The sequence below is a fragment of the Platichthys flesus genome, chromosome 4 (genome assembly GCF_949316205.1).
Source record: "Platichthys flesus chromosome 4, fPlaFle2.1, whole genome shotgun sequence".
Taxonomy (NCBI): domain Eukaryota; kingdom Metazoa; phylum Chordata; class Actinopteri; order Pleuronectiformes; family Pleuronectidae; genus Platichthys; species Platichthys flesus.
This window is the reverse complement of record NC_084948.1, coordinates 24519698-24546450: the sequence shown is the minus strand read 5'-3', so window position 1 is coordinate 24546450 and position 26753 is coordinate 24519698. Positions and strand designations below refer to the sequence as shown.

At 46.3% G+C, this 26753-nt stretch overlaps 1 protein-coding gene across 1 annotated transcript in view; it reads right to left on the bottom strand.

Annotated features, from left to right (window-relative positions):
- The window catches only part of tenm4 (teneurin transmembrane protein 4), a 120828-nt gene that overhangs the window by 41150 nt on the left and 52925 nt on the right, over positions 1-26753 (bottom strand). Inside the window, exons 10-17 of the mRNA XM_062386504.1 lie at positions 24419-24520; positions 23651-23845; positions 21362-21562; positions 17490-17675; positions 11265-11411; positions 10191-10407; positions 5280-5399; positions 1172-1433 (exon numbers count right to left, since the gene is read on the bottom strand). Of these exons, the coding sequence (XP_062242488.1) occupies positions 1172-1433; positions 5280-5399; positions 10191-10407; positions 11265-11411; positions 17490-17675; positions 21362-21562; positions 23651-23845; positions 24419-24520 (1430 nt within the window). The remainder of the gene's footprint in view (positions 1-1171; positions 1434-5279; positions 5400-10190; positions 10408-11264; positions 11412-17489; positions 17676-21361; positions 21563-23650; positions 23846-24418; positions 24521-26753) is intronic.

The window sequence follows — 26753 nt, the reverse complement described above, 5'->3', positions numbered from 1 at the left end:
TCACCTTGGTCAGATATTTTTTCCGCATCCTCATCTCCAGCTGAATATTTGGACCCGAGGGGAATTAGAAATATCAATCGGACGACAATTACACTCAAGCGCGATGACGGATTTCTTCATTATGTACTCCAGTGAGTATTTTTCATAATTGATTGAATAACACCAGGTCCTTCATTAGGTCAATAGCCTTTCCCCGCAATCCATATGACAAAGGCATCACAAGAGCTCCACCCCCCCCCCCGGGCTCAGGGATTTTATAGCACGATATTGTTAAAAGTTAATTTGGATATTTCAGCTGAGGTCAGACCTGCGACCTCTCGTAGGTCAGGATCAAGGGTCGACAGAGCAGGTCTGGTTGACCAACTCGGCTCTGCTCTAATTAAGTCACCTCTGGTCGCTCGTCTCCACAGAGCGACAAGAAGACGACAATTAAAACAACTACGCACAACTCACTGGGCATCACGTACAATCTGCCTCCTCTCATCAGAGTGTAGCTACGCCTGGAAATCAGAACCCCCCCCCCCCCTTTTCTGTGGACGATTTGGATGATGTCCCTGTAAAGTGCAGTAACAGCTCAATGAAAAGACGAGGCTGCTATAAATAGAGCGGACTCCATAACTGAATCCACTGATATGCCATAAATCTTATGAAGCAAACTGGGAGACAAAGTAATTAGGGAAGGGCACAGAGACGCCTGCTAGACCCGGTGCAGCCACAGGCCCATGCAGGTGTGTTCTGGCCGCAACAAGACAAATTACATGAAGTCAATTTGGACAGATATCAAAATAAATATACAGTCAATATAAAAAATCTTTCAATTTGGCACACGAGCGCTTTTAACCTGGAGGCTAACAACCCTGGAGAAATTAAAAAACGTCCAGTCGGTTTTCTGCTGTGGAGGTAATCATCATCCCACTGCGGCCGGACGGTAAAAAATGTACACGGTGAATTGTCCGAGTTCCACAAGGCCAATTACACCAGAGAGATAAAATCACAGGACCACCCTGAGCCGGAGTCACTCTCTCACTTGTGCTTGATGAATAGTCTCGGTGGTCTCTCCCAGATGTGCGGCATGAATCATTTTTTTGGAGGAGAGACCCGTGAGGATCACAAGCTGCAGCGGCAGAAGAGTAGAAGGGAAAGCAGGCTGTGTGGGGGGGGGGGGAATCACCTGGATCTCGGGCACCACGGTCCCCCGCTCGGCACAGGAGCCGGCGAAGGCGGTGAGCGCGGCCGGCGACACCACGGGGCTCGGCCGGGTGAAGCTGCTGATGTCACAGCTCGGGATGTCGTTCTCCTCGTGCCGCATCACGATGGTGTCCATCACGAAGAAGCGGCCCCACGGCAGCCACAGCGTGTGCTCCTGGGTGATGAATGGAGCGCGCTCAAAGTGCAGGGCGATGGCTACGCCCCCGTTGGTCACCAAGTCAAAACTGGAACACAGACATGGAGAATGTCAGTGAGGGTGAATGTTAATTCGCTCACAAGTAAATATATATTTCAAACACACGCAGCAAACAAAGCTTTTAATACGGTAAAATGGAAAAAACAACAATTTGCAGGGAATATAACGGGTAATTTTCTAATTAAGTGTTGTTAGAGCATATCAAAGAGTCATAAAGTCTCATTTTGATAAATGGGGGGTTGAAAAAAAGAGTTTCATTGTTCAGTATTATCTTTCAGGCACACACAGGCGGGAAAATGCAACTGGATGATTGATCATAATCTAATACGCACATCTCTTAATTAGCGTTAGAATCTGTATATTTTATTTGAAGTACAGTAAACGCATGAGTTCAGATATGATTTGTGTGTGTGTGTGTGTGCGTAAGTGTGTGTGTGTGTGTGTGTGTGTGAGTGTGACGCACTGCTCCTGTGCTCACATTTATATGTGGGAGAGAAAGAGATTTGTGCTGCAGGATGGAAGCAGCCGCCACCTCTCTATCGATCTCGGAGACGAAGGCTGTCCACTCTTACATCAGTCTAAAAGCCCTGCAATGCAATCCCATCTGCTGTAGCATTAAGGGGCCCCTGCCTCTGCACTGACCTGAGTGGGTCTCGGGCAAAACAGGCTGAGCTCGGCCGATTTCATCACCTCTAACTGCTGCGCGGTGACAACGGCGCGCCGGCACCTCCACCGGACTTCTGCAGCGCTTGTCACTTCTCTTTAAGAGCCAATTAGCCACGGGTCACCGGGGGGGGCTCAGGGGACGGGGCCTTATCCTCGCATGGGAAACATCCTTTACAGGTAAAGAAGCAGGTCCAAATAATGGCCTCTAAACAGGAAAAATCCCCCCTGGTTTTAGCTCCTATATAAAGAATCTGCTCAATCTGGCTTCCCTTGAGGGGGAACATCTGATTGGCTGTGGCGATAAACAACGGTTTGTTCCGCCCTTGGTGTTTCGCCCTTGGCTCGGTATGAGTGAGTTGAACCGGCAGTGCGGGGGCTGCGGCGGTGAGGGGGGGGGGGGGGGGGGGGGCTGGGATGGAGATGCCCTTGTGCTGCCGCGATCCGTCAGCGAGCCGTGCAGCTGGAGCCGGTCAGGCCGGGTGACACCTGGCTGGCTCTGGCTATGAACGGCCAAAACAGTTCTGGACAGATACCCATGGGCGGCCCGGACCAGTCGATGGTGAGATTCACTGGTCGTTATCGATCATGACAACAGCCTTAAGCCATGTGACACAACTTATTAAGCTACCCACAACAACCTTGCCTGCTTGTGCCCTTGGGGAAATGCATCAAGAGTTGAAGAGTTAACCTCTGCCAGTGAACTTGGCATGCCTCATACAAATTATACACAATCATTCCTCGGCCAATGTGTGTTTGTAATGAACTGGGCGGCATCGAGGACACGGCAGAGTTTGTCAGACTGAAAAAGAGCTGTGCAGCCTGGACCCTCAGGATGTAGCTTGGTGGGCACTTCAGAGTGTGTGTGATTGAAATGGGCGAAACATCACGAGTACAAGAAGAGCAAATTCAAAATATTGAATCCCCTTGTAAAACCAGACTTTCATTTTATGTGAATCTGTACCAAATAACACACACTCTCTCCTAAACGTGTCTGATTTATTCGAACAAAATCCATGAATTATTCTCAGAGAAATCAAAGAAAATGTGGGAAAACACCCAATCTCAAAATGTTAAAAGAAATCCTAGATCCGACCCCTGAACCGGATCCACACCAAAATGAAATGGGTTCTATTCCTGATCTGCACCACTTCCTTCCACCATGTTTCATGGTTGATCTGTCCAGTAGCTTTTTTCGTAAACCTGTGATTTTACAGGCGAATAAACAAACGCAGATGAAAACATTACCTCCCTGGCGCTTGGAGGTAATCGTTGTTATTTAAAGGACGGATCCTTTTAAATCAAGTCATAGAGAGTAGGCCGGTTTGCTCCTATACATCACGGCTCCTATAGAGGTCCTCGCCTCACCTCATAATGCAATAAGCCGGACTCCATGTCAGACTTTTACTCATTATTGGAGAAAAGCATAAAAGGGAGCGGGTCTGTCTCGAAGCTCAGCCAGGCAGAAAATGGCTACACAGCTGTAATGAAACTAAACTAACCTCTTTTGTTTAGGCCAGAAAAAGTTTTCTAGATAGTGGAAAAGGTAATTTAAAAAAGTAAGCCCTTAGACAATAAAGAACACATCATAAAAATGAGTCGAGACAGCTTTCCTATTTCTAAGTGGCTGAACAGGTGCATTTCTGATTTCACGCTGCACTGAGCGTGTTTACAGTGATTGCAGGGGAGTTGCAGGAGACTGGGCATGTTTACAGGGGGAACCTGGGAGATGGAGTAGTGTTTACACATATACGCTGAAAGAGAAGAAAGAGTACTGAGCTTTGCAAAAAGGGGAAAAACGGGCGGATGCATACGAAAAATGGGACATGCATAAATGGGAAGGGGATGGAGATGAGGAAAGCCAGTGTGGTGGAAAGGACATGAGACCTGGGCTCAAGGAAAGCACAGGAAGCAAGTGAAGGAGGAGCGGCCGGAAAGGAAAGGCTTAAGGGCTCCGGGTGATTAGAGGAGGAAGAGCGTGAAGGGATGGAGAGCGAGGAAGGTCAAGCTGATGAGGTGAACATGAGAGATTTTTTTTTTGGGGGGGGGGAGTAAAATCAGAAAGAAGAGGAGAGTGACAAGAGGACGGAAGCAGTAACGATCCAGATCAAACCGGCTGGCAGAAATGTGGGCCTTTAGGGTGAGAGTGTCTGATAAAAGTGTCGGGAGGAAGTGGGGCTAAGAGAGCAAACACCATCCTGCTGTGCTGTGATCGGGGGGGGCTTGGTTCAAAGCTTCTCCAGCCACTATGAGAGATACAGGGGGACTGGGGGGGACTTGGAGGGGGGGGGGCACATACATGAAGCTATAGACACAATATTACTCGACGTTTCTCCTTTTCACAGGGAAACCAATCTGAGGTGTTGGTCTGCGTGTTGTGTGAGGAACTCGCGAGGAGCCGGAGCAGGTGGCGCCTGCATACGGGCGACTTTTTCCCCCCACGTGTTATTTTTAGAAAACTCTTCACGACAACAATCCATCTTTTTTCTCCAAACGGCTTCTCGTGGTAGCGCCATGAATCAACCGGCACCTAGACAATGAGCTTATTGACAAGGTCAGAGGCTTCTCGCCGAGCCAGGAGATGTATGGATTCGTCTGAAGGAGATAGCGCTAATGATCCACGTCAATCAGCGCAGTCAGTAAGTGGTATTTTATGGATGCAGTTCAGATCAGTACATTTGGGTTAGGGGAACCAAATATTGTCTCATGCGCGACCTTGGTGGCAAATGAAATAAGTGACGACAAAAGGAGGAGGATGCACATGGAATTAATCGCCTGTCTAAACTTAAATGTCTCACTTAACTCTCTAAATCTGACATTGTCAAATAAACAATGTCCATCTGCACGATGCTTCATAGCCCCAGTGAGCCGCTTTGAATCGGCATATTTTATGCTTTCCCCTCCCTTGTTGCTACTGAAGCATAACTCATGAGTGCACCAGAAGGGCTTTGTTTGATTTCTCTGGGAATTGAGCCGAGAACTCCAAAATTGGACCAAATGAAAGCGCAAAGCAGATCAATGGCTGCACAGTTTGCTGTGGCAACTGAGATTTTTGTTTTCTCTTCTCTCCGTGCCGCCATTAGAATTCAGCGCAGCTAAACAACAGCAATCTGACAATAATGTAAGCATCACTGCATCATCTCCGCAGCGCACGTTTAGGTTAGCAGTTAATGTTTGTGTGGGTGTGTGTGTCTGTGTGTGTTGCTCTTACCTTCCATCCTGCCGGGTGATTGTGTAACCATAGGACGGGTTGTTGATGAAACTGATGTTGACTCCGACCAGCGGCGTTCCGTCCGAGGTCACCACTTGTCCACGGATGACACAAGCATGGCTGTTAGGGAGTGAGAAGGAGCCACACAGTTACAATGACGCAACACTTGAACCAGTGCAAATACAAATACACAAATAACTTACAGTTTTTGTTTTCTTATTGCATTACACTTTTGTTTCCCTGTGTTTCTACAGTTATCCACCCACCTGACATATGGTTAAAATATAAAAAACACATATCAGTAGTGGGTAGTTTGATATATCATAACCAGAAAGTCCATAAATACCACAGAGATGAATCAACACCACAATCAAAATGACGATCTCAGTTTTGACAAAAGTGTCAATTGTTGAAGAGCAGGATCTTGGATGTCACGGCATTGCAGAGGCGCCAGTGATCGAATGCACAGTGACACGTATAACAGTATATGATTGCTTCCTTGCACTAACAGAAATCCACCAGTGGGAAACGGTGGTTGTTATCAAAAGGAAATTCTGCACACAATAAAAGCGGAGCGCTCCGACAGAATCCGAACATTATAACACCTCCCAGGTTCTCTCTCAGGGTGTTTCTATCCAGAACGGCAGGATAATGAGATAAGGAAGCTTTATTTTGCTTTTGCTCTAATTAAAAAAGAAAAAAGAAAAAGGAGGATTTATCTTTCCCATTACAGAATGCAAGAGCGGGAAATAATAGGCCTGCAGATTGCAGGACTTGCTTGGCTGGTTATCAGGAACCTCGACCGATTTCCAGACTGACATGGAGTCTCCAGAAGCCGCATAAATTAGATCTGATCATCGGTCCCTGCCAATCAATGGTGGGACGTCATCCAAACTCAACTGCTAATCTGAGTGAAGTGATGAGACCAGACCTCTCTGTATCACGTCCCCCCCGCTGAGCTCTGCCCTCGTCATTAGCGTGACCCGACTTACGGTCAGCCGCGGTTCTGTAGTCGTTTGCAAAAAACTCGGTCCCCAAACAAAATGCCTCGCTGCCACTTCTTCATTAGACCGGGGCTATTTTTAATACATTTGGGTTTTAAACACTGCCACAAACTGGAAACAATTAACACTGGCGTGTTAGTAGCTGCCCTCAACATGTCCTTACCAGAGGCAAGATCATTCACCCCACACTACCCCGGTCCCCAGGAACCCAGCTTTATGTTAATTAGGGCGGGTCTCCTTCAGAGGACCTTGGCCGTCCAGCACCACCACACTGGTAACCAGCGAGGAGACACTGCTCTGAATCCTGGAGCTTATACCCAAAGATCTTTCCAGATTCATTTACATAGAATTACTACCAAAGCTAACCCAGCGTTAGCCTGGCTGTCGACGATTAATCATTCATGCCGGCAGTTTATTTTAGAGTCATGTTTGAAGAGGCAACCATCCCCACTTTCTTCAGACGGAGCTGTGAAAGTGGAACTATCTCCTCGCTGCCTCTGTGAACCACATGGGGAGATGGTTCCTCGCCGTCAAGACAAATGATTTAAATATTGACATCAAACACAGCAGAGGGGGAAAAAGCAGCAAAGGAACCATGAAGCGTTCCGTTACGGAAACTCCCCCCCCCCCATGTGTGAGATTTCACTCGTCCAGGAGGCTTCACAAAGTCGAAAAAAGAACAATATCTCCAACCTCCAGTTTCTCGTACATCATCCGCAGAGGGCAGGGTGAGGACATGCAGTGAAAAATAAACAGGTGAGGCCCCTGGACTCGGCAGGACATCGTCTCGGCTTTGGCTTCTTTTGAGGAGGAGTATTTTGGACGACAAGACTCAGTCCATAAAAGTCTTGAGATGGATTTTGTCTCCGCTCCACTAACTCTCTGACATTAAGAACTTGCACCATTCGAAGACGCAGCTCTGAGGAAACTGTCGATGTCTCAACAGGACAGATTTCAGTATCTGCTCTTTCTAAGTGCCCGTGTGAATCAAGGTCGCTGTCGGATAACTGTCTTTTGGGACTGCTAATGAGCGTGAACAACCACTGGTTAACAAAACATAAATATCAAAGACGTGTGGCTGCAATACGGTTTACATTTGGAACTTCCCTTTCACCAGCACGAGGGAAACGACACAGCTCTGTAGTATTTCAGACGAGATCCAGAAATATGTGTTAGACTTAAGTATAGAGTACTTTCAATGAGCAAGGCTAATAAATGGTACCAGCAGCGCAGAGGCAACAAAAACATCATTACCAATGCAAATGACTTGATTACAGGGTAAAGCCTGCTGCAGATACAAGCGTGTGACTGCAGCAGAGTGTTGGAGGCAGCAGAGGAGACACCAAGGTAAAATCTCAGCTCTCCAAATATATAACGCTGCTAAACGGCAATAAGGAAAAAAAACAAACAAGAGATTTCCAGCCACTAACGGCCCTAATGCTAATGAAAGAGTTGTAAATAAAATGATAAAAGTGCAGGCCTGTAAATTAAGGGGCTGGCGTCTGCCTTGCTATTATAAGCCAGCTATCAATCCTCAGGTCAAATTGTTCCACGGACAAAGTCCCTGTTTACTATTCTAGTCAGCGCCAGTCGCCGGCGCCCGGGCAGCGTCTCGTGTTGTGTGTCACGGCGGAGAGTCGAGACATTCTATGCAGTGGCAGATGCTTTATTTAGTGGCACCTTTGCAGCTTTCTGTGGTGCGAAACATCAGGAATAGCACTCCAACATGTCTGCTAGCATGAGGAAGTGGTTAGTGGATCAATAGAGGGATGATCGGGTGACGGGGGGAGGGGGGGGCAGGCGTAACGGGAGGATGGCGAGGACCGGGGCCTGGAAGGCTCATCTGGAGCCCAGAGCCCCCCCTGTCACAACTGCTCATATCTGTCAGTGGGAGGGGAATGAATACCAGGCATGAATAATAGATCACCGCTGATATTTTTAGGTGAGCCCAGGCCCTCCAATCTTGCAGCTCATCTCTGGATTCTCGGATTTTTACTTATTTATGAACTGCATCTTCTCGTGAGAGAGACAAGAGTATTACTCAATCCCGTACGCCTCTTCCCTCTGTCCGGTGGAGATCTGCAAAATGTTGAGTGGTTCTCGAGAAATCCCGGGGATAAAAAAAATGTCAATGAGGGAAAATGTCACAATGTATGTTACGAGTGGTTCTCCGAGGCGTCGGAGTGAGCCCGTGTGAGGAGGCGGGAGGGAAATGTAAATCCACAGCGAGCGAGTGGATGTGTTGATTAGGATTTCTCACACGTGTCACCTCTAACCCGATCAGTCTGTATTTCTTAAGCTGCTTGAAGACACACACCAGTATTTCCCTGATATTTTCCAGATGCACTTTATACGACAACACAAAATGTCCCAATCAGTTGACACGGACAATCCCTGGAAATGTCAGAAAACTTCACATTGAGTGTGAGTGGGCGTGATGGACGCACAAGTGATGTATCTCAGGATCAAAGGAGAAGAGATACACGTAGAAGACACGGATTGAAAATGGCAACTTGAAAAAGAAACTGAGGTTGTTGTGACTGAGTCTGACCCACAGAATCTGAAGCTGCCTTCTTCATTTGTAAAAGACTAAACGTCAAACCAGGAGTTCATGTCGGAAACAAGCAAACTACGGTGTTAAAGCCCAACAGGCTGAAAACAGACTGTTTCCATGAAGTGAGACCGAACACATCAGGATGGGCAATCATCACGCTATTCTCAACAAGCACCCAATAATCAAAAGATGATTATACCAAAGGAAATGACCCTGCTGGACCAGGAACACTTCTAAAAACGGATCTGTCCTTCACGCACAAAGCAACAGTGACGTGTGAAAGCTCCATTGTGAGAAAGATGTAAGTGTGTAAGCCTCGAACAACATCTGCTTAGTTTGTGTGTTTTCTCTGCTGTTTTTGTCATCGTTCTATAACATTTTTACTTATTCCCGACTTTCCACAATTTTGTTGTGATTGTTTGTTTTTGCAGTGAGAATAATGTGTCGAGATGAGAGAGATCCATAACCAAGTGAGATGCAAATAAGGTGACACAAGCCTCGTGAGCGATTAGAGATGAAAAGAGACGCAGACAAAGGGAAAAGGGAGGCAGGGGAATCGTTCGGGACTCTGACAGCCATCCTGCCTGATATGAAAGCGTCTCGGATTCCGTGGCTGGGGTGTCGTGAGCTCTGCCTCTGGGAGTGGGCCTCAGATGGATTACAGTAAGAGTAATCACAATACATGAATATGAGATGCCTCGCTTGCCAAGGAATGCTCTTTTGCTTCTTTTTTTTTGTTGCCACATTCTATGTTTGTCAATCATCATCTGTCCATCATCCTTGGAGCGGCGTGTGGAAACCAGTCCGTGCCCATCTCAGCCTCCATCGCCCACGGCTGCCTCCCTCACACAGACATGTTGTTCCCGGGGTGGAAAAGAGCAAACATTTTACATCCACCGCGATGTCACTGCAATAACCGTGGCTTTGTAATTCAACTGGCCGACATAAATAAACGAAAGCCGCCGATTGATATGTTGCTCGCACCTGAAAAGTCATTACCCGCGTGAGGTTAGCTCGGATGCAAATTCAAACTGCATCGCTGTGGAATCTAATGGAAATGAGCAGATCCGCACAACTGTGGGTACAATCAAAGTCAAGCAAACCGGGGCGGTGGAATTAAAATGTGAAACGTATTGAATCCAGCAGCTGGTGGGAATGAGTGCGGTCTCACTGGAAACCGATGCATGAAAGACCCGAGGAGGACGTGGAGAAAAAAGAAAATTCAATTTAATATTGATGTCAAAAAAAGAAACCTCCCCATGAAAATAATAATAGCTTTCGTCTGAAAGAATCTCCCACTGTGCTGGGGTGGGGTGGGGGGTGTCTGGTGGGAGGGATGGACGGGTCACTAACCTGCCGTCGAAGGGGTTGGCCCCGGGGACGATGTGGGTGCTGTCCCGGCCCACGAGGAAACGCACCCGCTCGTAGAAGGTCTGCAGGTTGTTCTGTGCCGAGGACATCTGTGTCTCCTGGATGATGTCCAGCGGGTCGGGGGAGCCCACGCACAGGGGGGTGGTGTGACAGGTGGACTGGAGACAGCAGTCCGGATCCATGCAGTCCACCAGGCCATCTGACAAGGACAAACACACACATTCTCTGGTTTAACAAATACCTGGACACACACACCTGGCAAGAGAAAATCAAGCACTTGTGTATCTGAGTCACGGGGACGTTATTAAGTTTGGCTGCTGGTTTACTACACGACCTCACGATCTAATCCTGGAGAACGTTCAAAAGTCCAGCAGCGCTTTTTAATCTGTCATTTAGATGTAATAATGCAGAGGGAGCTGCTTAGCACGTTACTTTGCCGAAGTGGGTCACCGGACTCCCTTACTCTTTGCTTTCAGGGTCTATCCAGCCAGATGGGTGTTAAAAATAAACCCTGCTGTCAGGAGTCAGTCAAATCCCCAGCAGCACCCAATCTCCGCCACTGAGAGCCGTGTGGTCCCTGCCCAGTGTCACGGGGAGACAAACAGCCTCTGCATGAATAAGGGATGCTAGCGCGTAGCTTAAGCCCAGAATGAGGTCTGGAAGAAAGGAAGTCACGTCTCCCTCTTGGCCCCGAGAGTGGTGCGGCCCCCTGGCTGGCTGTCTGTGTGTGTCTGTGTGTGTGTGTGTGTGTGTGTGTGTGTGTACGCCTGGCTCTGCTCGGGGCGAGTTAGAGGGCAGAGCCGGGACTTTCTCCCGGGGCCAGCGAATGCTCCGTGCTTCTTTACGCCTGCTGGTCTGTTTTTTAATAAAAACCCGGTGTCCTGGTGACGGACTGGGAGCCATTCCTCATCCTGGCCTACAGAAGAGTTCAAACGAGCCCTGGAAGCATAACGCCGGTGCAGTGCGGTCGACTCTATCGTCTAGCTGTGTTCGAGTCCCTGCCGATGCTCAGCCGGTGTCAGAGAAAGGTAACGCTGCACCGATTGTGATTTTTACCTCCATCGTTGTCCTTGACGTCACTGCAGGCCGTTTCCATTGAGGTGTCACAGCCAGTGCCCCTCCAGCCCAGCTGGCACACACAGTACCAGCCATTGTTACCCAGAGTGCACCTACCATTTCCATTGCATAAACCAGGGCAGCCCTCTGCGTGACAAAAAAGGACAAAGACAGCGGTTGGCACAGAATATCAACTACAGCAGGTTTAATGGGACACAGATGAAAAACTGTTAATAGAATTCCAACAGTTAAAAAACGATGACAACAAAGCAGCTTGGTTGATGACAATGGGTTGTTGCTAATATTTTTTCCTGGAGAAAGGCTAAAGTCATTTTAAGATTTTTAAAATGCGTGAGAGCGGCTTTCATGACCCTCCGCTGAAGTTGATTAATATCGTGCACCTTTTGTGAAGCTGCTAATATCCCTTTGCAGTAGAGAATCTGATAAGAGGGATCTTCTAAATCAATATTCACTCATTACAACGGCACATTGGCCTTATGCTACAGACGCTGGGTAATGAGAGTGCTGGTGTATATACGACAGCGTTCTCGTTCATAATTGGATCCGATATTTTTATGCGATTTTCCAATGCGACCATCATTATGATCATAGAATTACCTCTGCTGCTGTCGTCGGCAGAAAAAGAGAAAGAAAGAAAACAGAACAGGCTGCAACCAAAGTGCATTAGTTATTGAAGAAAAAGATGTGTATCAGTACTCGCTCTCCGTTTTGATAAATCGTCTCCAGACTCTTGTTAGAAATCAATAAGATTATCCTACAGGGAAAGTGGGTGTTTTGTCGTTAAGAGAAGGAGAATGCAGAATATAAAAAAAAGATGGATGAGCATGAGCTCAGACGCATTATGCAGGAGAGGGAGGGAGTGGTGGTTGTGGTGGGGGGGGGGGGGGGCTTGGCTTGCACTCGCTGTGTTCCTGGGCATGTGACTCCAGGGAAACTAAAAGCAGGCTGGAGCAGAACGACAGGTGGAACACTCCTCTGTTTCTCTCCGGTAGGTCTTCACAAGGGCAGAGATTTGGAATTTATCTGGTACCCGTCGCCCCCCCCCCCCCCCCCCCCCCCCCCAAGCCGGGGGCGGAGGCCGAGGGCAACGTCTCCCCCCCCCCCCCGATATCAAAACGCAAGACTCTGTCACAGTTTGTGTTGTTAACAAGACGTCTGGATAGAGAGAGAATGCTAAGCTGACCCATTTTTACCAACTAGAGAAGAGCAGGGCGGCCGTCTTGATGCTCTTACATCACAAGGGGAGAACGGGGGAGCAAGAGGAGGAGGAGGAGGAGGAGGAGGAGGAGGAGAGATGGGTGTGGTGAATGGGAGACATTCATTGAAGTCAGAGAGGAGGAAACAGTGATGAGAGAAAAAGTGTTTAGAAAGATAAAGGTATAGAATCAGCACCAAGAATAGACGGGTGTGTAGATCACATGGTTCAGTGACATCATCGGCTTTTTGGTAATTGTTGAGTCGCACTACAATGACTCATTTATACATATTATTGTTAATGTAATCCTCAGAAATTATTCCTTTCAACCTGATTCATAAACAAACACTTTAAACTTTATCCGATTGACGTCTTTCATTTCAACACAACAACTAAAGAGCTGGTTTGATGATGTCGTGACGCAGCAGGGAATCATGGGAGTTTATTTCTTCACCACAATTACCAATTGAAATCGACCTGATGCCAAACAGACGGGGATGAAGTATTTCAGTCAAATTCACGTTAACGCTAACGGCTACGAATTATCGGGATCCATTGTGAGTGACCTAGGAGAAAAAGACGCTAGCTGGCTAATTGTCTAACATTGTGTTTTTACTTCCTCACTCATCGTTAGCCCCGGACGTTGCAGCAGAGACGGGCAAACTCAAACTCAAGGGTAAAGCGGATGTGGCGCTATTAAAAGGCGATCAGGATGAAACGTCCCATTACCTGGAATCGAACCAGGGATTTCTCTGGATTTTAACATCTAATGTTGGATAATGTGGGTACACAAATCAACAAGTTATACAAAATAAGTCTCGTTGACAGTTTAATCAAAAGATGTTAGATATTAAAACTTTAAATTATCAGTTAATTTAATTATAAGGACGCCTTTAGTCAGGTGGAATGGCCTCATGAAAACAAATTGTAAAAATACAGCGACAATGATTTGTCCCTGTGCTTTCACGATCGCAGCCATTCATCTACACTTTTCATATTTACTACAGAGGAGAAATTTGTTTTTTGTGGCGTTGTGAATTGCTCCTCAGAGGATGAATCAATACAGGTGAATAACAAAAAGCAGCATGCCCCGGTTTCATGCTATTCAACCACGGGGATGAATTGTGAAGCATTAACATTTATTTAAGGAAAAATAAATAATTCCATCTCCATGGTCCTCTTGTTTTCCCCGAAGAATAGAACGGAGACCATCGAGGGCTAATGCCATTAGATAGCGCCTTGCCTCCGAGACACGCTCGCGCATTAGCTGTCCTTTTATTGAGCAAATGGACAAAACAACTCCGGTTGGACCAGTGGAGACAGATGATTAGTGAGCTCTGAATGTTTATTACCGGGATAAATAAAGATCCGCTCTCCGCTGGCAACGGTTCGACTTAATTGGCAGCCCCGTTCAGAGAGGAGCCCCCCCGCTGCGCCCGGCCGAAAACAGCTCTGAACGTGAGCGTGCGAGTGTTTCGAAGGACTCCTCTGGCAGCCGCTCTACTGCCAGGTGGTCCATTACCAAGGACACAGTGAGAGTGAGAGCGGGCGCTGCGGGCGGAGCGAGGCGGGGTTGCAGCGCAGCCTCCACCCCCTGCTTGCCCTGCACCAACCAGACCATGAACTCTTTTAATTAGATAGGATGCGGCCTCAGCACCTATCAGGCCCCGCTCACAGCTGCACACTCATCCATAATGCATGGCACAGGTTATTAGACCCCCCCTTTCCCCCGCCAACCCCCCCCCCCCACCCCCCAACACTCCCCGCTATTGAGAAAGCGTGGCTGCCCACAAACCCCCCCCCAAAATATTCAACACGTAAAGAAAAGCGGCACAACTTGACTCACCAGGTGTGAAAGTGCTAAGTGAAGATAACGTGTGACGACATGGCAAAAACGTTGATGGCGGGTGGAGGATCTTTAGAATGAGTCGTTCTGGGGGGGGGGGGGCGACCAGGGGTGCGTGAAGTTTGCATATGTCGATGTAGAGGGAGGAGGGAGGGGGGGGTAGGTTATGGTGTGTGTGTGTGCATGATTTGTTACAATGGGAGGAAGGCAAAATTGAAGGAAGGAGGTATGCCATACCTTTCACTACCTTATCCAGATAGTGAGCTTGGGAGATAAAAGACAGGACATATAAGGGAGGTTTTTGAACAGTGCCACTTCAATGACAAGACAGCAAGCCACGGTGTTAGTTTACATTACAGAATGTAAAGAAGAAAAGAGAAATGTGCAGTCATGAGGCAAAAGCATGCGCTACAAGCACGACAAACACACAATCCGACACCGAGGGAGGTGGGATGGAGACAGGAAAAAGACGACGGGGGGTTGAGGGTGTGCAACACAGAGAAAGAGGAAGAGAGAGAGAGAGAAGGAAGGAGATAGAGAGAGAGAGAGAGGGTAAAAAAATATGATATGTTCAGAAAGAACATTTCAATCTTTCCCCATTTATCAACTGCCAGGATCGGCTGAATATCTCAGGGGAGTGTTTCAAAAAGCAACATGATTGATGCACATATTACCGCCTTTAAATCTCTCAAGCAATATAAGACATGGGGGGGGGGGGGGGTCAGGATGTTCGACAAAAAGCACTTTTAATCTCAAAACACCTCTGCAGACGATGAGGTCACCGGACCCCCCTGCGCTCCGCGGCTCGGGGCCCGGGGCCAACGCAGAGCTCTCAATAATGAAAATTGATTTAAATTGAGATCTTTGGCTTCTTAATGGATGACACCGAGGAATATTCTTGTCGAGGGAGTGGGGATCTCAATATGGCACTTATAAAAGGCCCATCAATTATGTAAGGCCGGCATATAAAACATTCACAGATTGAGTCGAGGCTCAGTGCTCGGGCGGCTCGGCTCCAAGATATGCAGGAGAATAACCGCGAGAGGAAAATAGCTTCCTCTCTTTGAACGTGTGACAAAGCTCTCACCTCTAAGACGAGCGCTCGGAACTTGTGTCCCGTCTGTGTATTGACTCAGATGTGTGACAGTTGCAAATTTCATGTCCATTAAAATGCTGCGGCAGAAGAGGGACGAGGCGGCCATTGTGATCCCCTCTTCCCTCGGTGACGCCTATACTCCCCTGTAAGGCCACAGCTGTCAGCAGAGGGACAGTGGATCTATTAACGTTCTTTCCAATGATACATTATTTTGGGTAGTTTATCCAACAAGAACAAATTATACTTTGCGTGATACAAATTTTGTAGGCAAGATATTAATCAGTAAGTAAATGTGCGTTACCATATTCAACGCCTACTTTATTTGATTATTTTGACTATATATAGCGTTCTTCTTTATTTATTTGATTTAGCTTCTATTGATTTGTGATTGCTTGATATTTGAATTCATTTTGAATTGTCTATACAAGTTTTTTCTTAGGTATTTGTTTACTTTATTGTTGACATCGTTCTATTGCCCTTTGAAATATAGTGGGATGGAAAAACTAAATAGATATATTGGAAATACTCATGCATACTCATCTCTAAATTGCACATATGTTTACATGCATTCAACAGCACTATACAGGTTTTAAACTAAGTACTTTTTTCCAAACACTAATATGTTTTTTCACTGTTTCTCATAAGGGAAACCCGTACATATTATTTTGAATATGTTTATTTGTTAAATCACATGTTAAATGTCTGATTTGTGTGAATTAAATGACAGGGGTTGCTATTTAAACTCGTACTTTAAATTAATCTATTCAGTGAAACAACTTAGTTTCTACAAGAGAAGATAATAGAAGAGAAGAGAAGAGAAGAGAAGAGAAGAGAAGAGAAGAGAAGAGAAGAGAAGAGAAGAGAAGAGAAGAGAAGAGAAGAGAGAGAAGAGAAGAGAAGAGAAGAGAAAGAGAAGAGAGGAGAAGGGAACAGAAGAGGAGAGAAGAGGGGGGAAACACAGGATGGTAAACTTGCAAACTTGCAAAGCAGGCCTCTGCATGTCCTCTGGATGATCTCCGCTGATGTTCACAGGAGGTTTGAAAGTCCAGACTTTGAATATCGTGAAAATAAATCACATTAAACTGTCAAATCTCAGAACATCCATCAACAGAACCCCAAAGTATCGTCAGGCCGAGCTGGCAGTGGACACTTCAACAGAGGTCAGAGGTCAACTATTGCTAATCTATGAACACAGCTTGGCTGCGTCTGTTGTTGCTGGAATTTACATATTAGCTCTGATTCCTTGGACAAACTAAAGCTCATAACAGCAATTTCCTCTCTTCAGGAATGTCAAATTTTCAATATGGTAATTCAAACACTTTGGGAAGCAAGTTGGCTTCTTCTACCTTTTTCACTATTCCCTGCGTAGAAGATTTGAACAAAATCTATAAAGAGCCAACATTTTAAACGCTTGAATCACTGCTGGCTTGCTTTGCCTTCACAGTTATGAAATCCTCTACAAACACACAATGCTAGATAATAACTTCTCTCTCTCTCTCTCTCTCTCTCTGCAAACACAGTGAAAACTCTCAGAACTTTGGGGTTTAAGCGGGTCAGTGTTTTCAAGAACAGCTCTTAACTTTCCGTCAAGGTCTCGAAAAAACTTCTCTTCGAACAAGTCTGTACAGACAACTGTCGGTTTGGAAGCTGCAGCTCGGGCGTGCTCACAAGGACTCACACGTAAGCATTGGAAATTAATAGCAAATGGAGAAAAGGGTGGGTGGGGGGGGGGAGGAAAGAAAGAAAGACATGAGGAAAAGGATGAGTTAAAATGAAAGGACACCTTAGCACATTCCCACATTAAAATGCAAGAAGGCAAGCCTCAGATCCTTGAGTAAACCTGTTCATGCTTTACCGAGTTGCACAGATTCAATTAAGCATGCTCCCCCCCCCCCCCCCCCCCTTTTCTCCGAATGGACCCTTCCCCTCACACCCACTGCTTCACACACACACTGGCAGACAGACGGCCCCCACGCCTTTGTTGCCCCTCCCTTTCTAAACACACACATACATCCCCCCCCCCCCCCCCACCCCCCCAAACCCCTCAAAAACCTCTTCCCCTCCTACCAATGGTGCAGTGTTCTCCGTTCCAGCCCGGGCTGCATTCACATTTGCCGTCCTTGCAGGTGCCGTGCTCGTTGCAGCGAGGGTGACACGCCCTCTGGTCACACCCGGTGCCCATCCAGCCGTCGTCGCAGCGGCAGGTGCCCGACACACAAATGCCATGGCCACCACAGTCCGCTGCACAAATCTCTGTGGGAGAGACAGGGACATAGAAAGAGACCAAAAAAAAGTGAGTGTGGGGAGAGGGGGGGGGGAGACAGACACAGAGGAGGAGGGATGGAAGGGGAAGACAAGGCGGTGACAGGGACGAGGCAACAGGGGTGAAGAAAAGACAAATCCAGGAGTTATTGTCAGGGAAAGGCGGCCACGCTTCACCACCTTGTCTGATGGCGGCTGAAAAGAAATTCCTGCGCCTCATAAGGGGAAATCCGTTCTGACAATACCAAATCTAATAAGTCCATTACAAAGTAAAGACATGGATTGTGGCGACCTTTGCAGACTTATTCTCCCCCCCCCTCCCCCCTTTAAAATTCACCTCTTTCTATCACAAAGGAGGTGAGGAGTGGAAAGAAAGAAAAAACATGGCTGGAGCCTCTCGCAGGAACAACATTGGCGCTACCATCTTGATTAAAGTGTACATCTTTGATTTCCTGTGTGGTGCAGTGCTCGCAGCTTTGCCATGGACTCAACTGAAAGATGGAGGTGAAGCTGTTCCCCTCTATAACTGCTGTCTTTCTTCTACCTATAGGAGCGGTGTACCACAGGAGGGAGGACGTCCAGGGAGTGAAGGAGCGACTGAAGCCCTGGTAAAGCTCGACTGGTGCCTTTGTGCGGCGGCTGAACGACCTCCCTGACAGGCCGAGATAGAGCCCGGGACATTACACCCCCCCCCCCCCCGTCTCATGAACTCGAGGGAGAGTATGACAAGACCACGACTCAAAGAAATTAAACACTGACAGATTACTTATTAATCGCATTGAAATGTTAACCTCTTTATTAACCATTCTGTTTCAGAAGAGGCTTAGCCGTATGGGCGACGAGGAACAATAGCCGTGTATTTCTGGCTTATTAGCCAAAGCCAATTCAAATATGACCACAGGGGACTGGAGGTAAAATCTTTTAATAAGTCAATTACTGCCTATTTTGTCATTCAAATTAAATTTAAGGGGATATTTTCACCCACAAACCATAACATGACATTACCAGCTTTTTTTTTTTTAATGCCCCCCCCCCCCCCCATGCTAATTACAGCCGAGCACTTTGTTAAACTGCACAAATGCTAATTTTACATCTGACTTTTGATTTGGAGGAACCGCGAATATTGAACATCCACACAGGCAGAAACTAAAAAAAATCATTACACATGCAAACATAAAAATATCCCTCATTAATAATTTTCTGATTGAATTGAGGAACGATGCCTTAAGGCAATATTAACACAATGAACGTCTTGAGTGATTTCATTAGCACGCATGTCGAATTTAAAATGTAGAAACTGACCCTTCCCGCTTCCGTCCTCTGAATTATCAGAGCCAAACATACTGGTCAAGGAGAAAACAGACTCAAACTCACTGTGAGACAACAGCTCACTGTGAAGACAAAAGGGGGGGGGGGGACCTTTAACGTGATAAAGCTGCAGGCAAACCCTCATTATCCGCGGTAAGAGTCGTCCACGGTGAGAAATCCCCCCCGTCCCCTCGGTGGCCGTTACCATTTGCACTGAAGGAGCGTGTAAACAAACTTTCCTCTGGGTTGGAGAACGGCAAAAAAAAAAATGGCATAAAAAACACACATATTAAAGGACATAAAACCTGAGGCATGGTTTTATGGGCAGTACCGGCCGCACGTCCAGGTTGCACTGTTCCCGAAGCCAAACCAGAAAATGAATTTGTGACTTAACAATGTTGGGGAAGGGGATGGGTGGGGGGGGATTAAAGAATCTTGAACGATATATTAAAGGATTTCCGTCTTTTGCGTGCCCCAGTCTCCAAGGTCAGAGGCTGGTAGCTGCACCACGGCAGCAGCGAGATTAGTGTTGTATTAAAGCGCAGAACGCTCGACAATGAACAGGATGAAGGAGGATAAAGAGCCAACTCATCATCATTTACAGAGCTCTGTCTCTGGCGAGGCAGACTCAGACTAACTGCCCATTTCCCCCTCCAAATCCCCGGGATTACCTAATAGGTCATTGTGTCTGCTCGGCATATAAAGGGATTCGTGGAGTTTACCGCCGGACTCCAATTTGAGTCCTCGTCTTAATAACAGGCAGCTGGAGGCGGGACCTGTACACGACAGGTTTGATGTGATATTTACACGTGAGGTCTCAAGCTAATTTTATCCAACAGAAAATAAAAATACAAGGCACAGTCTCATTAATATATTTTAGAGTTGATAGGTCCCGATTGGACAACGTTAAGTTTGTCTGTTCTCACCTGGGATTCAAATTCGCCCTGATTGTGTCTTCTGTGACGTCTGGTGATTAAATCTCACTTCACTGCTCTACATGCAAAACAGTGATGCTGTTTTTACCCAGTCTGAGATAATAACAACAATAAAATCCAGATGTTAGTGGGTGTTTTGACCAAAGGGCTAAAGACAGCGGGTAGAGTCAGGAGGGACTGAAGGAATGAGTGTACAGATCGTCTCTGAAGAAAGTTTTAACCAATTCAGGAAAAGTTTTATTATCATTATGTGTTGGTCTGTGACCAGAAAGCAAATCACCATATGGGCTCTGAAGAGTGAAACTAACATCACTCAGGATGGATGTTAATACAAAGATCAGAACTTTAGATTTACTCCTCAACAACAAACAAGTTCACTGAAGCCTCATTAGGAGAAACTTCCTTCTGAAGTTTGATGTGAGCTGACTCGTGACTTCTCCTCATCCTTTAGAGTCCTATATGGTTATATTCTGTGCATTACACTGTTTCTCACGCTCGGCCGAGTCTCGACTGCCACGAGACATCAGTCCCCGTGGACAAAGTAATAAAAACAATGGCCACAATCCTCCGAAGCAGAACAACATATCGTCAGCTGTGAGATTTGTGCCAGCGTGATGAAATCTGCAGCACAACGAGGAGCATTAACTTGCATTAGATCATTCCTCTGACAACTTTCCCCTCGTCTCTGCCAACGAGGCATGTGGCGATCGTGGCTGAGAACCGTTCATAAGAGAAATTAATCCAGGACAGAATCGCAGCAGAGATTGATCTCTAGCTGCGGACCTCCGACTGATCACTGATGTGAAGAATTGGGGCTTTTATGTGACAATTTTGTTTTAATATAATCAGAAATATTTACTTCTGTGGGGAGCAATTGCCAAAGTTATAATCAATCAAAGAGTGAACAAAGGATTCTAAGGGGGGACGTAATCGCAGATGAAATGACAGAAGGTGTCCAGGTCAGAACATGATGTTACAAACATTGAAGAGTAAGAAGTTGTTCTGGATACAGTAAAATATCGACTGCTTGTGAAAACAGTTTGTCTGGAGCTGAGGATCAATACGAGAGAGGATGACACCACTAAGGAAACGTCTAAAACTACAAATAAGACCTAGGCTAATGTTTACATCTCCACAGCTGTGACTAAACTGTGTTAGATCTCGGTCTTATTTATTTCTTTATTTACTAAATTGATGGTGAAAGTTTATTTTCCCTTTTTTAGCTCCTTTAACACGCATCATTAAAAAAGCAGCTGAATTTATAGAGGCACCTCAGATGGTAGCGCAAATGTAGTTTCCACTCTGCAGGAAAGACAAAAAAAAGCCATGTTCTCCACGAATGTACTTATGTTTTTACAACTTGTTTACAGCTGAGTTAGCACCGGGCCCTTGGAAGGAAAATGTTTGCTCTCAGCCGGAGGGGCACGCACTCACCTGTGGAGCAGTCGTGGCCGGTCCAGTTGGGATCACAGCTGCAGGTTCCGGTGTCCGCCAGGAACGCCCCGTGTCCAGAGCACTGGTCCATGCAGGAGGCCCTGGGGCTCTCACATCCTGCCCCCCCCCAGCCCACAAAGCAGTGGCACTCTCCCTGGACGCACACCCCTCGCCCGGAGCATGTCGGGTCCAGGCAGTCCACTAGAAGGGGGTCCAAAGAGACAATGTCAGACACAACAGTCACCCCCGCTGGGACTCCCTTTCAGCAGCAACCTGTCGCCTCGGTTTGAGCTGGAGTTAAGTGACAAAGGCGGCGGGAGCGCACAGAACAGAGGATGAGAGCGAGGACGCACACTTTCTCTAAAGACACGACAAACAAGCAAAATCCAACATATGTTTTCACTCTAGGGGTCGTCTGCAGGTACTGCCCACTCTCCTGCTGGGAGTCTCCCATCATCTCAGAGTGAAAACTCATCCCCAAAAAGAGAAGGTGCCTTGATGGGAGTTTGTTTTTCGAAAGATAAACTCCTGAAATGTTTTTTCCTTACCAGCACACGTGAAAAAACTCTAGATAACGTCTGAATGGGCTTTAGGAGATGGATGCAGAACTGAAAATAAAACTAAATTAATAACAGCAAGAAGTAGTCAGAGAGAAATCTGTCAGATGTGAAAGATAACGAGATCCAGGGCGCAGTGGTCATGTGCTCTAAACAAGAATGTGGTGATCCCCCTGGTGGAGATGCATGAACGCTCCAGAGAGTTCCCTGTTGTCGTGGACGTCGTGTTTAACCGGATTATCTCCTGCTGCGTTCTTCACATGTGCAAAGACAAAGTGCAGACCCCACTGCATGGACATCCTCTGAAAATGGCCACACTGAAGAACACTCTCTTCCCAAAAGAGAAATTGCCTTAATAGGAGCTTGTTTATCCAAAATAAAAAGCCGAGGCTGGAAGTAACCAAAACGCCCGTAAACAGATTGTAAAGAAGAAAATGGGGTTAAGTGAGTGAAAGCCTGAGGCAACAGGAGAGACTTCTTGGAGAGGGTGCTCGCTCACAGAGGCTCTGCCCCGGCTTCCCTCCACTGTATCGGTTCAACTCTAATTCGTATGCAAATATCAAATTAAGAGTCCGTTTCTATAGCTTCTCCTCCCTTGACTTGTCGTTAACTGAGCGCTCGCGTCGGAAGGTGCAAGGGGTTGTGGGAGCGCACAATCTAAATAACATTCCTCCTGCCAGACAATATCTGTAGGGTACACACAGATGGCAAATGGGCGCCGAGCCGCGGTGCAGAGAGCAGTGGGGCCGCGCCATGGCAGCTCCCCTTTACCACGACACAAATGGGTATAAAGGCCGTTATGGTGAGACAAACAGGATCTCTCGCCTCTTAGCAGATGGTTTGGGCGCAAGGCACAAAGATCAGAGGCTAACTGACAAGAAGCTCTCTCCTGGCAATTAATCATCGCGGCTGAAGGTCGCCCGGAAGAAAAGGTAAAAATGTTAAAGGGCCCTCGTCCGCTGTCCCCTCCACTCCTCATGGCTAGCACTTCACCCGAAATAGAATGGGGGCCTATGGATGTCACCAACCCCCATTTATCAAACTCCCGGGGCCCATTTTTCATCCTGAACTGAGAGCCTTCAAGAGCTGACAGACACAATGGTTCCTTCAGCCCTATCTGGTCAAGCTTTATCCAGAGTCATGAATGTGGAGTTCCTCAGGGATTAACATCAGACTGTGTGTGTGCGTGTGTGTGTGTGTGTGTGTGTGTGTGTGTGTGTGTGTGTGTGTGTGTGCATTTCAAACACCAACGGAAATTTGGGATTAAATTAATTCCTTATATACATGATCTATACAGGAAAAATCACCTAATATGTATATTGTGATGAGTTACGGCTGTGGCGTTTCTATTAAGAGTATTATTACCTCCTCCATAAGGAGGTTGTGTTATTATTTGTGATTGTTTGTTGTTAGATGGATTATACAAAAACTCTGTGATGGATTTCTACGAAATCGGTGGAGCAAATCTGGATCAGACAGATCTACGAAATTATTTTCTTTTTATTTAACATTCCGACATTTGTGAATATTTTCGTTGATTTCTCAGAGAATATTTTGTGGATGTTATTTATGAGTGTGTTCAATTTGGAATGAATTGAATTAGGGGACTGTTGACGGCCTTGGTGGAGGTTTGTGCTCCTCTCCTCTGTAGCAAACATGTATAAATGTCCTTACATGTAGAGTTTCTTTGAGATGTAGGGATACATCACCAGGACTTATTAAAAACAATCACCTTCTTCGCAGTTCTCCCCTTTGTAGCCCGGGTTGCAGATGCAGGTTCCCACGATGCAGGTCCCGTGGCTGCTGCATGTGATGTCGATGCACTGGTTGGTGGGAACGTCACACTCGGCGCCCTTCCAGCCGCTGTGACACATGCAGCGACCTTTAAGGTATTGACCATTCCCGCTGCACAGCACCGGACAGGCGGCTTTGAAAAGAGCAGACGGCACACATCCTGTTTGAATGGACTCCTCCAAGCATGGCTTCAAAGAATAGGGAGCTAGTGCTAAAGGCCTCGATCTGACAATGAGCTTCGGCAGCAAAACGATCGGAGGTTCACTTTCCTCTGTACAACATGCCGCATTGGATTATTGCACTTGGAATAACAGATTCTAGAAATATCACTTTCACGATTGTGTGGCTGTTAAAATAAAAAATCTGATGGATAAGAGATTTGTAAAGATGCGACTGAAACAAACTACTTCAACAAATACAGCCTTGATTTCAATGATGGAAAGAATGAGTCTTTATCAATCCTGCAATTTAAAGCTCTGTCCTTTACAGTTACTCGAGAGCTCTGTCATTTGTGATCACAACACCGCTTTAGAAGTGACAGAGCTAAAAGTGAATCAGCGGCATAGAACAGATCTGAAGAACAATTACAAGTGAACGCCAAATTAAAACTCCTTCGTTCCTGTCATGCGGTGAATACAATTTGGTCAGTGTGTGATAAAGGATGATGAATAAAAACCCTTTTTGACGCCGGAGGGATGGAACTCACCTCGGCCGCAGTCGGGTCCTTTGAATCCCAGGAAGCAGTGGCATGCTCCGGAGACGCAGTCCCCGTTCCCGAAGCAGTTACTGGGACAGTCGTCCAGAGATTCTGCAAGAGGGACAATCAGCAGCTTCTCTGAGTAATGTGGCTTGAGACAAGAACACACAATTTTCCTCCCACACATTTTCCCTGGCTTGATTATTATCCCCCCCCCCCTCCCCCCTCCCCTTTTCCCTAATGACAGTGATAAACACCGGCCTCAGATGCTGTCAACATTTCAGTTTCTCCCGTTAAAAAAAAAAAAAAAAAAGCCCTTTTGAGTGTTACTAATGTCAGGGGGAGAATTGACTAAGAGAGTAAACAAGTGTTGTGATCGTCTCGGGCGTCGAGCCGGAGTCACGAAGCAGATAAACGCCCAGACGTGGCACAGAGTGATAAATGATAAGTGGCTCACAAACACAACTCCACACTTTTAACTCTAGCAGGTGATTTCAAACTGCAGCAACACTAGAAGCCCACTGAAATAAGTCATGTAAATAATAGTTATTAGCACTTTTCACAGCATACAACGTAAGGTTCTTTACGGTGCAAAAAGTGACAACAAGAGCCACACAACGGACACACAACCCTGATGGAATTGAGCGACACCTGATGTTGAAGGTGAAGGAGCAGCTGTACCGTAACACCTCAAATAGACAAGCATCACATTTTTAAGCGCAGCTGACTCAATCGCAGTCGGTAACTCTGCTTGTTTCACTGTCAACACCATTTGTCACTCTCTTCTGTTGCGGTTGTGTTTTCCCATTGTGTTGCGGATTTTGTTGTCACTTTTGCTTTTTTGTTGTGGCTTGTACGTTTGTGTTTTTCCTTTAATGTGCAACAGAACAACAGAAGCTTTAAGGGACAGGACGCGTTAGGACAGTAAAAGATGACAAAAATCAGCATGGCTACAGAAAGCTCATGAACATGTTTCCTCTATGGTGTGAATAAATAAAATCTAATGTATGGGTGCTTCATGTACTTGCAAAAGCAAATTCATCATAAATACACACAAACAATTGTGTTATATCAGGTTATAGTGGAATTTGTCTAGCTCAATTTTGGCTAAAAATCAAATAGTGTGAGATTTAACTTGATTGAAAAATCACTGGTGCGATTGATTTTTGGAAAATTAATTAAAATTAAAAGTGTGAGAAATACATAAATACCTTTTATTGTGTTCCTCTCCACAGAACATGCAAATAAAACCTTGTTTTCGGGCTGAAATAATCTAGCAGTGATTAAAGCCTCTGATCAGAAATGTTGGTTTTTACTGTGTCTGCTCAGTAAAACAGTTTATAAGAGATTACAATCAATATTCCTAATGATTGAAAATCGCATTCAGTCTTTCCTATTCAAGTTCTAAGAATATCATTGTCTCTCTCCTTCTAAGAAAAACGCTGCATAGAAATACACGTTCCCTATAAATAGAAACCAGCATTTTCAATGGGAGCTCGGCTGTATTTGACATTACAGTATTTACGTCTTGTGCATCCACTGGTTGTGAGTCATCTACTCTCCAGTCGATTGTGTAGCTTTATTCTTTTTTCCTCACAATCTAGGGCATTTTTTATCCGATGCAAACAGAGCATCTTGTCTGCTGATGTAACTCAAAACCAAATAAACGACAAAATAACTATTTCCAGCACCGTGTTCTGGCACTTGTTTTTATTAGGAACAAAAGTGACCCCGTGAACCTCGGAGGAACTCGACAGAGGCAGCGTTTTTCGGGGGGGGGGGGGGGGGGGACACGACGCTCGGCGAATTAAGCCTGAAATGGTGCTGAAAAATATTCAGTCTTGTCCATTGCCTTCAGGCAGCGGAGGCTCTGAGGCAAAACTTACTGAACAAAGGTTCTCTTGTGCTCCACAAAGGGCTCGAAATGTGAGCCGTGGATTCAGCTTCCCTTTACTCTGGAGAGTCAATCATCACGGAGGATGCAACTCAAGACAGAGAGAGAGAAAAGACAAACAGAGAGACACGGGGGGGGGGGTGGAGGCAGACTAGAGGTACAGTAAAATAAAAAAGAAAGAAAGATAGAGAGCTGGGAAATGCTGCTGATGTCTTCTGTGCTGCCGGCTTGACTTTGCCTTGTTGGGTTACTGGGGGGAGGGAGGGGGGGGAGACTATCCTCCAGTATGGTGCAGGCAAATCAGCATTTTACTGGTTGTGATGGCTTGCAACAGGAACATCTAACTCCAGTAGGAGGTCTGGGCTCTTCTGTTTCGCTCAAAGCTCGGGAAACCAGCGGCGTGTGTGTATATCTGTGTGTGTGTGTGTGTGTGTGTGTGTGTGTTTGTGT